At 40.4% G+C, this 14,975-nt stretch overlaps 1 protein-coding gene across 1 annotated transcript; it reads left to right on the top strand.

Annotated features, from left to right (window-relative positions):
* The first annotated feature begins 1,334 nt into the window (after positions 1-1,334).
* On the top strand, positions 1,335-14,159 carry LOC311044441 (long-chain-fatty-acid--CoA ligase ACSBG2-like). The gene is made up of 12 exons (XM_084056020.1): positions 1,335-1,798; positions 3,066-3,154; positions 4,327-4,447; positions 6,293-6,373; positions 6,939-7,088; positions 7,448-7,615; positions 8,401-8,582; positions 8,979-9,212; positions 10,529-10,746; positions 11,154-11,293; positions 11,391-11,634; positions 13,336-14,159. Exons 1-12 carry the CDS (start codon positions 1,490-1,492, stop codon positions 13,419-13,421), a joined length of 2,022 nt encoding a protein of 673 aa, XP_083912146.1. The 5' UTR covers positions 1,335-1,489; the 3' UTR covers positions 13,422-14,159.
* The last annotated feature ends 816 nt before the right edge of the window (positions 14,160-14,975 follow it).

Genomic DNA, 14,975 nt, shown 5'->3' with positions numbered 1-14,975 from the left:
TGGTGAAATGCTGCTTCACCATGTTTTGTTTCAACTTTGGGAACAATCAGTAGGCCAGCCCCAGATGACCTAAGGGTTCTAGGGGGTTCATATGGTTCCAGCATGTCTAAGGTGTAGCTGGGCCCAGAGTCACAGACATTTATAGACCAGTAACATTTTAAAATCAATTCTCTGGGAGATTGATGGCCAATGTAAGGATTTTAGGACTGGTGTAATATGGTCATATTTTCTAGTTTTGGTCAGGACTCTAGCAGCAGCATTCTGAATCAGTTGGAGTTGTCTAAGAGCTTTGCTTGAGAGTCCTGTGATCACACCATTACAGTAATCCAGTCTACTGGAAACAAAAGCATGTGTAAGTGTTTCTAGGTCTTGCTTGGACATAATTCCTCTGACTCTTGCAATATTTTTAATAATACTAATTCGACGCAGACAAGAAGTCTTCCAAAAGTCCACACAGAACAAAAGACACAAACAAATATTTTCGTGTTGTTTGATTATGATGATGATAGCATTAGTAGATGAGTGAAAACTGGTTTTGTGTACTTTGCAAGGGGGCAGGTAAATGGAGAGCATGTATGATATCGTCACTCTCGGGCGAAACCTTGTATCTCCATATTTCATCTTTTTATGTTTTTTCATAAATGTGTGCCCTATCTAATACTTCTTCTTATGACAGTGTGGCGCATAAGTAGTGAAGATTACCAAACTGCAATGCAACCATTTGAACTTTTTGGGCATGTATTGAAATATTTCACATACTGTGTCAATTAGATGCCCAAAATAGAGACCCAGGTTGACAGTAAGTGTTTAAGGCTATCTGTGGTTTTGATAAATATTTCAGCAAAAGATTATGTCAAATAATTCTACATTGGATCCATCGGAACCACAGGTTCTTTTTTACATTTCCTGAACCGCAGGTTTTGGAAATACAAGGTTTCCCCCGAGAGTGACCATATGCAAGTTCCTAAATTTTATCAGAGGGCTTTATCTACAGCACAGTATGTTGTATAATCAGATCTTGAAAATTTTAAATAAATTTGAATATTTGGAAACAAATTTGAGCATGCCTTTGCCAATGAAATATACATATACAGTATAAACGTGACCTTGTGTCACAGTTTTCAGTTATTCTAATGTGTGTGACGTGTGTGTGTGTTTACTGACATGCTCCAAATCATGTATCCATTGTGTCAATCTTCCTGACCAAACCTGATTGGTTGGTAGTAAGGTACATTCCATAGCTTCCTGTTTTATCTCGAGTAACCTGAAACAAACCTGCCCCCTGCAGCTCTAAAGGACCTGAAATTCACGCTGAGACAGCCCTGCTGAATACACACCCACAAGGTGGAAGCTCGGCATATAGAGAGATGTCTGCAGCCTTAGACCGTCCATGCAGTCTTGACTCTCTCTGTCAGTTCTAGACTTGACTGCTGTTGTGAGTGTTGTTGGTTGTTGTTAGTTAACTTGGACTTCATTGGGCTTTTTGCTGATGGCGGGTAAATGCAACTGTTGTGCTCATGTGGAACCTAAGGCGATCCCTCTTCCGAATGTTGCAGCAAGTCTGAGCCCGGCCGATCAGCTATGGAGCATCACCAAAGACAAGGGAGTCAAGTTGAGGATGGAGGGCTCCGGTCCAGGGTCAGAGACCGCTGTGAATGTTCACCAGATGTTCCTGGAGACGGTGACCAGTTACGGTGACCATCCGGCGCTGGCCTTCAAGAAGGAGGGCCAGTGGGAGACCGTGTCCTACAGACAGTACTACGATCAGTGTCGAGCAGCTGCCAAGAGCTTCCTAAAGGTATGATTGTTAACCATTTAAATCCTCTATATTTAGTCAACTTGATCTCGGGCATTAACGACTTGTGATTTTAGCAAGTCGACTTGCTGTCAGTAAAAGTCGAGTCGAGTCGACTCATTCGGGGGGGGGGGGGGGGGGGGGGGGGGGGGGGCTGCAGGAGCGGGGGACGACGACAAAAAAAGGTTGCGGAGGGGGGGTCGTGCGGTAGTCGCGCTTAATATTATAGATATCATGTATAATAGGCCTACATAACGTTGGATGCATTTATCCAACACGATAAAGTGTGCGGCTTCTGTTACTTCTCACACACCGTGCAGTTCAGCCATTCACTGGGATAGAGCGCAGCTGAGCGGACGGCACATCAGTGGCAGAGGCACGGCTGCAAAGAGTTCCTTAATTAATGCCTGAGAACTGCTAATGGAACACAGTTGGAAATGGAAACAATCACTTCTGTCCTTGACAATAATCAATCCTACAGTTTGAATCATGTACACGCGCACATATGGAGCAAATATAATGATTTAGTGTTATAATATTTCATTATTTATTTCTAAAAAAAGTTCGACTTCTCCTGGTGGGAGTCGACTTGTTGTGTTAATTAAGTCAACTTAAGTCGAAGTCGACTTTTTAGTGAATGTCCAAACTTGACCTGAGTTGGCTCTGTACATTGGTCCACTTTTTCCCCCTCTACACTGAAAATAGGCGTTCTACAAGCTTGTAGACCTACTATTTTCAGTGAAAGTTCCCAGAACAAGGATGTTAGTGCTCTTATGGGAATTATTACACACATGTTGCTATTCTGTTTATCTTATTTGTTTACAGCTCCACAGCATGGTTTCTGCAGCTCTTATCTGAGTGAGACTAATGCCTTGTTTTGGGATTAAGTAGTCTTTCCTAATAATATCCCCCATAACGTTCAACATCAAAGTTTGATCACCAACATTGATTTTCTGTCATTAGTAGTTCTTTGTTCTTCTGCAGTTTTTTTTACAGTGTGAGAGTGTTTTACATAGTTGGACAGAAAATACGTGTAATTTCCTTCATGGTGTGAGAATGGGGCTGTTGAAAGCCAACACTTGGGTGTGTGGGGATTTTGACAGCTTATGTTTCTTCTCTGGTTTCATGGTCATGTTCGTGGCCCGTGATGCAGAGTATCTCCTGAAGCATGATGTAGGTCAAAACAAGTAACCGAGGCACTGTACCAGGTCTTGTTAAAAATGCATACAATAAAACAAAAACACATCTAACTCCTCATCTCTGGTTGTAGCTGGGACTGGAACGCTACCATGGTGTCGGGATTCTGGGATTCAACTGTCCTGAATGGTTCATCTCAGACGTTGGCTGCATCCTGGCTGGGTAAGATTACATTTTCATAATATAATGCAACTATCAATTATTTTCTTTTCTCTTTCTTGCATTTGATTTTTTTATATACTCTTTGCCTATAATTGATTATTGAATGATTATTTTATAAATGTATAGATTATAGATCTTCTTTAATAATCAATTAAATCGATTAGTTCGATTAACTGTTGCACCCCTAATCCACTCTGCATCCCTGTATGTCAAAGTTCTTGCCATTGTTTCACCTGATCCACAGTCAAATCCATAGTTTTAAAGCTGGTCTTACGGCGGGTCTCCTGCCCAATGCAGGGTCTCCTGCACCGGGCACGGGGGATATGACAGTTTTAGCATCATGCAATACCTCTTGTCAATCAGTAGTAATCAGAGTCTACATTTCACAATAGAAAAGCTTGGAGACCACCGGCAACTACCACAGTTCTGTTGTTTATATTATATAACATACAGTACTGTACCGTACAGATAAAATAATGTCTTATTCACAAAAATAAATTATGGATTGCTGCTTTAATTGGTCCCTGAGAGTGTAAACATTTACCCATAGGTGAAGCTAAGCAAAACTATTGTAGGTATACCACATTAGTGGCCGTCTAGTACGCAACGTAGCTGTTATCCTCAGATACTGTAAATGTCATTAACAAACTGCACTGAGCTTATAGACTCAAGTCACTTTAACAACAGTAAAACATTTTATACATTCTAATAAGTGAGTGACATTTCGGCCGACAGACCTGCCAAAACAAAAACCTATTGTTGGTTTTGAGGAAGGCCTGTGGGCCGAAATGTCAACCATTAAAAGTTACTGCATGTGGAGCCACAGTGCAATACTTTTGTATGTATTCCCAGCACCCCACCACAACCTGTGGTGTACATTATCTTTACCGCTACTTTCTAATAATTACCAACAACATGCAGTATATTCAAGATTTATGCACTAATATCCAAAAACAATGTCATGTTTAGTTGTTTATTTGTTTCAATGATTAACCAATCAAGCTTATGGTGCACTGCCTTTGTAGATGATTACAGAACACATTCTACTGTAACGTTACTGTGCTGACAGATGCATGAATTAGCCACTTAAACCCTAGTCCCTCAGGGCTCTATACTAGGCCCTCTCCTGGTTTCGCTCCACACTAAATATCTTCTCTTGATTTGTGCTGTAGGGGCCTGGCTGCCGGCATCTACACCACCAACTCCCCCGAGGCCTGCCAGTATGTAGCCCAAAACTGCGAGGCCAACGTCCTGGTCGTGGAGAACCACAAACAGCTTATCAAAATCCTACAGGTCTGGAGACACATTCCCACTAGTTGCATTTGGTGTTGTAAGAGATGGCAGTTGATAATAAATACTTGGCCTGAATGATATTGGTAACAATTAACATTGTAGTGTGTTTTGCAAGGGGGGTGGGGGGGGGGGGGGCAAAAAAAACATTCAGCGTTTAACTTCAGTGGCTCTATTTGGAAAGAATTGGTCATTCCAGACTAGCAATGATCATGGTGATGAGAGAGAAATAAGTCAGTTTCTCCATACTCTGGTTGACTCAACATTGTATCCAATTACTAGTCACTAGTATCGTGTAGCCAGATGATCAGAGAGATGATCAGAGATCTCCACCTACAGGTACAGTACGTATGAGGACATCTAAATTCAGTGAATTGGCTAAATATGGGTGGAAACAATTTGCATATGTAAAAAAGACTTTAGGGTGGTCCTTCATATCGGCAGGGTTGAGCTGTAGGGGGTACGGGGGGTACGGCGTACCCTTAGTTCTGACACTGTGGGAGCTGGGGGCGCGCGTGCACGCACCGTCAGCGGCGGTCTTTAACGCCTTAAAGTTTAAAAACAATAGCCTCTCAAGGTTCGCGCCGTCAGTGGCGAGCCGTTCTCAATAGCGTCTACCTGGCTGCTTTGCATAACATTAGGCTACTCGAGAAAAGACACGGACTTGAATTGAATGTGTTACATTCCTCTCACAATGACAGACAACATCTCTGCACTGCAAGGTGTGAAGGGGATCGCTTAGCAGAGGACCCAGTTCTCTGAGACAAGACAAGGACAAGTTGTCTGATTATTTTAAGTAGGCCTACTTATGTGTGGGTGAGTCTATGTAAAGGGCTTTTATATAAAATTAAAAGGAAAATAAAATAATTAATTTGAAACAAAAATAAAAACAACAAATTAACAATGCAACAATACAACAAAATAATAATACATATGATTACATTAATAATCACATGTTGAATACAGTATTTCAACTAGCACTGAGCTGAGTGGCTATGTGAGCGCGCGTGACGTCATAAAATACAGTACCCTTAGTTAAAAAATCCACAGCTCACCACTGCATATCGGGATGGTATCGGGGTTGGCTTTCAAGGCAGAAGTTGTAAGTTTGCTAGCACTAGTTCTAGCCCATTTATTGAATCAAGGATCAAGAATCAACAGTTTTATTTGTAGTGCAAGCGGCAAAATGTTGGTGGGACCTATTCTGCAGGGCTGTGTTAAGATAACAATACAACAATAACAATACAATACAACAATAGATTTCCCCAGAGGTATTAGTAGGTGTGATCATCTGTCTATGCGAGACTACTAGGAGTCACCCCATCAAAGTACATGATCCACACAATATGAATAATGCACTCTGTAAAAGCAGGGAGCTCCTATGTGAATTGCTGAAAGAAGGGTGGTGTCTGCTTGTCTGGAAAGGATACAGGAGGGCTCATGTCACTGTCTTCCAGTTCAAAATATTACATTACACTAGTAAAGCTGCTTTATCACTTCAGGGAGCTAACATGAGACAAAATCGATCATTTGCAATTGCATCATTTGCAATATGTGAATATTACATTGGTGTACATTGTGATGTCGATGCTGAAATTATATATCATTAAGCCCTAGTTGAGGATCGTAGGCTACACAGTAAAATCCTCAGTGTTCATTTATCCATATGTAAATGTAGCCAAATGAACCCACTTAATGCATAGCTTTTCAAAAACGGTCCGGACCGTTTTTGGCACACAATGTGTTAAAACGGGTCAAATGAACACAGAGGATGTTAAGTATTATGATTCATTGCACTTGTACACCTTCACTGTAAATTACTCATTCCAACTTGTGATGTCATTTCAGGTTAAAGATCAGCTACCTCACCTGAAAGCCATAGTTCAGTACAAGGATGAGCTGCAACAGAAGCTACCCAACTTGTACACGGTAGGTTTTTATGTTCAGTCACGTTTGGAACGTTGCCAGACGAGCGGTTTGCATACTGATGCATACTATCTGTGTCAGCATCAAAATGCCACTGGCGTTTCTGCTTTAAACTGCGTGTTAACAGCACAATTGCATTGCAAACATAACTCAGCTTAGTCTGAGGTGCCCTGGCCTGTAGTAAGCAAGGTTATGGCAGATTTCATTTTAATTGTTTTAATTTTTTTTTTTAGCTTATAGTTTTAGTTGAGTTTCAAAAAGATCTGAAAAAAGTGTTTTATATTAGTTTTTTTTCTAATACAAGCTCACACCATTTAAAAAATTATTTACAGTTAAAACTGGCACAGCTAAAAATTACAACTTAGGACTTTTTCTCTATGATTATAGTTAGTTTTGTAAACACACAATACAGTTTGAGTTATTGGGTTTTTTAAGCCTTGTTTTTCTTTTTATATCAGTACTAAAATACATAAATTCTTAGTTTTTTTGGCATCTAGTTTTCGTTATTTTGTTAGTTTTATTTAACTATAATAACCTAGGTACTAAGTTGACTTGTGTGTCTCTGCAGTGGGCAGAGTTTATGAAGTTGGGTGAGGACGTGCCCGACGCCCAGCTCGACACTGTGATTGACAGCCTGAGGGCCAATGAGTGCTGTTCTCTCATCTACACCTCTGGGACCACCGGCAACCCTAAAGGAGTCATGTTGAGCCATGACAATGTGAGTAACAAGACAATCACCATTAAATATGTTTCTTTAAATGGTTTTATGTTTACTGACTGAACTAACAATTGGCTTTTTATGGCAGGTCAGCCAGTAGGGTACAACAGAAGTGGCAACACAAACATATGTGGGGAGGGTTATAACGACTAAATTGGGAGAAAAAAGGGGTAGAAATAATTGGCTACGCTAAATAAAACGTGTTAATTGTTTTCAAGAACGACAATATGTAACTAACTAGACCGGTAACCAGAAATCTAGGTTGGTGAGCAGATGGAAACGCCAGTTTCTGTCAGACCACTTTGACTGAATAATGACCAGATGTTCTGACACTTCCTCTCCTGCCCCTTCATATGCAGATCACCTGGACCTCCTTTCAAGCAGGTTCCTCCCTGGACCTGGATTACGGTGAGGAGATGCTCGTCAGCTACCTGCCCCTCAGCCATGTCGCTGCCCAGATGAATGACATGTGGATCTCGATGAGGTTTGCGGCCACCACTCACTTCGCTGAGCCGGACGCCCTCAAGGTAAGCTTGCTCAACAACATGCATCTCCTAGTAGTGCACTGGTTTTCAACGTGGGGTCCTTAAAGGGGTTCCAGGGAGTCCCCAGCAAAATGAGTTTAAAGACTTTAACCCTATATACATTGGCTATTTGAAAATAGACAATCTATAAGTTAACAACGCGCCGCATCGCGACATGTTGATCAGATGTTGTAGATCAGCTTTTTTTTATCTTTAAAAAAAAAAGAAAAGAATACCTTTGAAACATTTCAACAACACAAATCTTGTATTCTATTTAGAAGTACTGGAAGTTCGGGTAGTTTAGCCTGGATATCTATGTTGCCCTTTACTTCCTGTACTTTCGGTTAGACACTTTTCCAGGCTTCATCCCTTTGTGAGACGGAGATAAAACCGTACACAGTGGTTCCCAACGGTGTGGTGAGGCACACTGGTGTGTCATGAGACAAGTTTAGGTGTGCCTTGGGATTTTGTGACAACCACATGTTATTACTGCAGTACAAACAACATACTGTTATGAATTATTATCTTTTAATTTACTATATCAGTACATTGTGTGCACTCATTTCCCAATACAAAGGCAAATTCTTTACCCTAGAAAATTTGATTTATACTTAATATAATTGCGTGCCACTTTCGTTCACCAAAAATAGCTGATCTACAAGCTCACAACGCATGTTGTGCGCTTGTAGATTGGCTATTTAATATCAGTGCACGATGTGCAACCAAGTAAAACTCAGGTTTAAAACATTGGATACCTAATCATATTGTAATGTACATGAATGTCCTAGGGCTCCTTGGGGACCACGCTGAAAGAGGTGCGGCCCACGTCGTTCCTGGGCGTCCCCCGGGTGTGGGAGAAGATGCAAGAGAAGATGAGAGCTATTGGTGCCAAGTCATCTCCCATGAGGAAGAGAATAGCAGACTGGGCCAAGTCCATAGGGCTGCAGTACAACTATAGTGCCATGATCGGGTGAGGCAACATTCAGACGACAAGGATCTTGGGCAGAGGGCAGAGTGCAATAATGTCCATGTAATCATTAAGTTTGATCTAAAGGTGTCATATATGAACCAGTTTGTACAATGGTTTAAATGTTACAGTTTGTGTGTTAAAAGTTTGTCAGTAATGTTAGGTACTGTATAGCTTGATTTGTAGTCAATGGGCTAAACATGCCAGACCACCGGTATGCTCGTTTAACATGACAGTATTTGGTCTGTGCGTTGTATGTTGTAATCTGACATCAGAGTTCAGTTCCTCACACAATTGGTCCCCAACAGCAGTATTCTGTTGTGGACAGGTGTGATTAAACTCCATTCCCAGTCATTATGTACAACTCTGACTTGTGTGTTTGTTTGTTTTGGGTGACAGGGAACACCAGGTTCCCTGGGGCTTCATGCTGGCCAACAATCTGGTCTTCAAGAAGGTGCGCCAGGCACTGGGCTTGGACCGCTGCAAAGCCTGCTTTACAGGAGCTGCCCCCATCACTAAGGACACCCTGGAGTACTTCATGAGCCTGAATATGCCGCTCTTTGAGTTGTACGGCATGAGTGAAAGTTCAGGCCCGCAGACCATCTCCTGGCCTGACAATTTCCACATTATGAGGTTAGTGGTGGAAGTACTCACATTTTTGACATACGTTGGTTTACTTCATGAGCCTGAATATGCCGCTTTTCGAGTTATACGGCATGAGTGAAAGTTAAGGGCCGCAGACCCATCTCCTGGGCTGACAATTACCGCCTTATGAGGTCAGTATGGCATTCAGCGGTGGATGAAGTACTCAGATTTGTTTTTACTTGCACACCTTAAACGTGTGCAGGACAAAAGGAATGTCCGAATACACAATGAGAAAAGTCACTGTCTTGAACTATTTATTACTGAACGACGATTTGGTCCTTATACCTTCATCAGGACAAACATACAGTGCACAATTTGAGTGAAACCACAAAAGCATTGGCGTCAATATACTTGCAGTACAAAAGTATACAATAGGGCTTAAAGGGATAGTTCACTCTCAAAATGACTTTTTTTCTATCGATTAGTCACCCCATGGAGACTTGAATTCATGGATATTTATTTTGTTTTTGTCGCATTCCTAAGCTAATAATTTGACTGGCAGCGGTTCCGGTAGGAGAGACAAAGAGTCTCCTTTGTGTCTCCTACCTGAACCGCTGCCTACTGGTCCGCTGGTCAAGTCTCCATGGGGTGATTAATTAGTTACCAAAAAAGGCATTTTTTTGGTAACTATCCCTTTAAGTGGTTACTGTATCTTTTGTTGTTATAATAATCTAAATCTGCAAAGTAACTAGTAACTTAAGCTGTGACATATTTGTAGTGGAATAAAAAGTACAAAATAAAGTATTAAAAAAATGAAATGATGAAGTAAAGTACTGTAACACTAGTGGATTAGTGGCATTCTGGGACATTGGTAACGTGTAGCGATAGATCTGTGCCGAGTGCCGACTGATGCACGTAGTCGATAACGTATGTGAAAAACTTTGAGGCTCGCACTGAATGCTGATTAAACAGATATGAAGAGTTGCTCCAAACATACAGTACAGAAAACTATGATCTGCACTTCGATATGGTATCGACTCATTCTGTTTTTGTTTTGAATTGGTTTTAGTGTTAGTTTGACTTCTTTGTCAGGGACAAGATTAAAAAATTCAGAAGAAATATTGGGTAATACAAACTCAAGAGTACATACCATAACAAATGTATTAACAGTTTAAACTTGCACAGCAGAAAAATTGAAGATAGATTTCATATCCACCCCAAATACTAGCTTTATGTATGAAATAAACTGTCAAAGAGAAACTAAGCACAAAGACAAAGAAAGGACATTTTCTCTGTGATTTTAGTTTGTTTTATAAACTCATGTTTCAGTAATAATAACCATAATAACCTTGGTCTTTGCACAGCTGCGGGAAGGTGATGAAAGGCTGCAAGACGAAGCTGGACAAGCCGGACGCGGAAGGGAACGGAGAGATCTGTTTCTGGGGGCGACACGTCTTCATGGGCTACCTGAACATGGCTGACAAAACGGCAGAGGCCCTGGATGACGACGGCTGGCTGCACTCTGGAGACCTGGGCAAGCACGACAACAACGACTTCCTGTACATCACAGGAAGAATCAAGGGTAAGGGGATGGCTACACGGATGTCAGGCTGCATCAGAGCCCATATGTGGCACGCGCCTTAACCACTCGGCCGTCAGCGCCGCAGATGTTGGTGTGTTTTACGCTATGCAGGACAACTATTAGTGTATGAGCATGTTATTATAGGCATTTTTTTTTTAAATTTGTTTAAAAAATTGCAGATGTACAAGCTCGATGCAACGCGCTATTAGCTTGTAGTTCGGTTATTTTCACAGTGGCAAATGTCCACAATAGTAAATGTAAAACAGAAACTGGCCATATAGTAAACTGCAGCCAGGATGAGCATTTCATGACAAAAGAAAGGTGAAAAGCAAGAGAAGTTAAAAATGGTAGTAAAGGAAGGGAAATTAAAGACACCAGTATTAAAGTGGTTAATTGTGTTTGGACAGAGCTGATCATCACAGCAGGAGGTGAAAACATCCCTCCGGTTCCTCTTGAGGACGCAGTGAAGGCAGAGACGGCTATCATCAGTAACGCCATGCTGCTCGGTGACAAGCTCAAGTTCCTCTCCATGATGCTCACTCTTAAGGTACACACTCTCTTACATATCTGCTGCATACTGTAGATACAACTACTAAATAAGTCACTAGAATGACCCCGTTAATGACCCTTCTCTCTTTCCATAGTGCGTAGTGGATGACAACGGTGAGCCCACAGACGATCTGACCCCCGAGGCACTTACCTACTGTCAACAACACGGTGTCACAGCAACCAAGGTCTCAGAGATCATACTCAATAAGGAGCCGGCAATCTACAAGGCCATCCAGGAAGGCATGGAGCGTGTCAACGCCGTAGCTACCTCCAACGCCCAGAAAATCCAAAAGTGGGTCATCTTGGATAAAGACTTCAGTGTCTCTGGCGGGGAACTGGGTAAGTTATTGAAAAAAGTCACAAGAGTTTTTTTTCCCTCCCTTGTTTTATGTATATGAGCCACTTTCAACCCGGCCTCCCTTTGTGGGCATGACTTTATAGGTGAAACTGTTCAAAGACTTTCAAAAAGTTTCAAAAACTGCAGGTTGACAATGTATCGCTTTGCGATGCATATGTGAGCTTGCTTATTTTGTAAGCTTGCTTATTTTCTCCGTCATCATACGACAAGATATAAAATGGGACTTAATTGTTTATGAAAACGGGAAGTGAAAGTAGAGTATCCAGTACCAGCCAGAAAAGAATTAGCATTTAGCAGCATTGAATTGAACATTGAATGAATTACCTATGTGGTAGTCAAAGACAGTGAGATAACCACAAAGACAGTGAGATAAGGCTTTGTCTCATGACTTTGTTTTGTGCCAAGCGGCATTCCATTTGTTTCTGCTATTAGACACTCACTTGTTGCCCTCACCTCATTAAACCGCTCTGGTGGCATTTTGTAAGCGTCAGGGTTTGACTTTTTGCCAGTCACATTACATAACATAACAGAGAGAATTGACACTAGGGCTAGGGCTGCATCTATCGATTATTTTCTTTGTGAATATTCTATCAATTACTTTTTCGTTTGATCAAGAAGAACTTTTATAATTGTCTATATATCAATGAATCGATTAACCTCTTACACTAGGAACCCACCACGCAAGCATACTGTAAGCACACAAGCGCTGATTTATTTCCGCTAGAAAGAAATCTGCGTGCGCATTCTCATTGAAATGCATTGACCAGACGTCCTGCTGTGGCCAGGTTTCGAGAGAACAGTCACAATAAAAGCTTGTGAGCAATACTTTTCTTTTGGTGGTCTCCCAGTGTTAAAGGGATATTTCACTTTCACAACAACTTTTGGTCATTTTATCATCTACTCAGGCCTTTGTGAGCCCCCCGGACAGTTTTTAAGTTGCTTGATTCAGTATTTAGATATTTAATATTAATTTTATCAGACACGCCCCCTTCCTATACAAACCCATTGTAACTTCAAACTACATTTTAACCATGTTAGATTCATCGAAAACACCCGTCCTTGGTTCTGGTGACTCACCCTGCCCTCCTAATGCGTGAGGGGGCTGTGTTTTTCCGATATTGTTTTTCATTTATTTTATTTTATTTTTTTATAGCATTTTATTTTTTCATTTTCCTAAAAAAATATTAAAAATAAATGAAAAAAGTAATTGAAAAAACACGGCCCCCTCTCGTATTAGGGGGGCGGTATGAGTCACCAGAAGCAAGGACGGGTGTTTTTGATGAATCTAACATGGTTAAATGGAGTTTGAAGTTACAATGGGTTTGTATAGGAAGGGGGCGTGTCTGATAAAATTAATATCAAATATCTAAATACTGAATCAAGCAACTTAAACTGTCTGGGGGGCTCACAAAGGCCTGAGTAGATGATAAAATGACAAAAAGTTTTTTTGTAAGTGAAATATCCCTTTATACTTTGTCGCACAATGGTATCATGCAAAAATAGTTAAAATAAAATAGCTGATAGCTCTGAGCTTGTTGAGCTATTTTCACTCTTTGAAAGTTTTTTGCCTATAATTACATGCCCAATTAATAGTTTTAACAATCGATTAAATCGACTATAGTTCGATTAACTGTTGCACCCCTAATTGACACATAATATTTCTTCCCCGTTTGTCTCCTCAGGGCCCACCATGAAACTGAAAAGGCCCTGTGTTGTGAAAATGTACCAGGAGAAAATAGACCAGCTGTACGCAGTTACCCAGGAATAACAGACAGTAGAATGTACAACACTAAACAGGGATTGTAGGGCAATGGTGAACGAGAACAAAGCCAACGCTGCGAAGAAGCCTGGGCCTTGACTATACATAGCACCATGCACCTCCGTATGTATTCCAGCATGTAAAAATACTATTTAATGTTGATTTCTTTTTTTAACTAAAGTAAAGAGGCCTGATTACGATAATGTTTTAGCTCTAGTTGTGCCGTTATTTAATGATTGACGTTTTTGTAGACAATTTTGTGTCAATTTTCCCTTGAACTGGAAGCAACACCTCTTGATATACAGTCCAAATCAATATTTAAGTTGTTATAAATGTACATGTGACTTGAAATGCACTTTTTGTAAATAAACCACATATTCAAAGCCAAATTCTGCCATCTACAGCTATAAACTGTACAAACACTATACAAGACAAATTAAACTTACAAGCCTCTTTATTATATTTTTGATGCAGCAGTATCTTTGTATATTTTTGCAGTAATAAGTACGATCCTATTTTGAGGAGCCATTCTTCAGACGTTGCTTTGAGTAAAGGGAGTTTGTTGGAAATGAACAACTATTGCTGTTATGTATTTAAGAAATATGTAATCTCAACAAGCAGGGGCAACGACAGTGCCTCTCTATGTACAGTTTGGGAAATATTTAAATGTGAATTTTTCGATGCATGTTCTATCAAATTATGCTTTGTCAATAAAAAAAAACAATGATTCAGGAAAAAGACTGTTGTGCTTTTACTATACGCTAACTTCAGTAGTGGTATAAAGTGTAAATTAATTTGACATTCTGATTACAGCCTTGTGAACAAGAGGATATTGGACTCATAGGAACTTGCGTGTACTCAAGTTCCTTTTAAGAAAATAAAGAGACAGATCAACCCTTAAATTATTAATTGGCCCCTAATTATCTTCATTACCAAAAACACCAGGCAAGGAGTAATTAACAGGATGGGAAATAAACAAGCCCATCCCCAGGCTAAATACAGTCACCCTGCACCAGTAACTTCGCCTACACACTAGTGGTTCTCAAAGTGGGGTCTGGGGACCACCAGGTATCATTGAGAGGGTTCCATGGGGTCCCCAGCTAATTGATGGATAGTGAGGAACCAAATGGACCCTGTACTGACAGATCTGTAACTCTGATGGTGTACAAATGGAACCAAATGGACACCGTCGTACAACAAATTAATCATCTTATATATGCACTCGTATCATCAGTTATTAGTTAATACTAAATCAATTTGAATAGTATTTGAAGAATGATCAACTGAATAATCTTGTCACTGTCAGTCACTGACAGTGACTATACATATTCATTTCAAAGAGGATACAAGTACTAAAAAGGCGTTACGTAATATCATTAAAATGATGACTCAAAAGATTTGCGTGTCAGACATTTTTCATAATATAAAAAAAAATCTGTAATATATTATCAAACATCTAACAGCAATATGAACTATAGTGTTAACAGAGTGACTGACATCACACAAGTCATTGTGAAACAATTATGATTCATTCATGGTCACACACTATTTCAGTAATATAAT

This window comes from Gymnoscopelus microlampas (genome assembly GCF_963454915.1).
Source record: "Gymnoscopelus microlampas genome assembly, chromosome: 4".
Lineage (NCBI taxonomy): Eukaryota > Metazoa > Chordata > Actinopteri > Myctophiformes > Myctophidae > Gymnoscopelus > Gymnoscopelus microlampas.
This window is presented reverse-complemented; position numbering and strand designations above follow the sequence as displayed.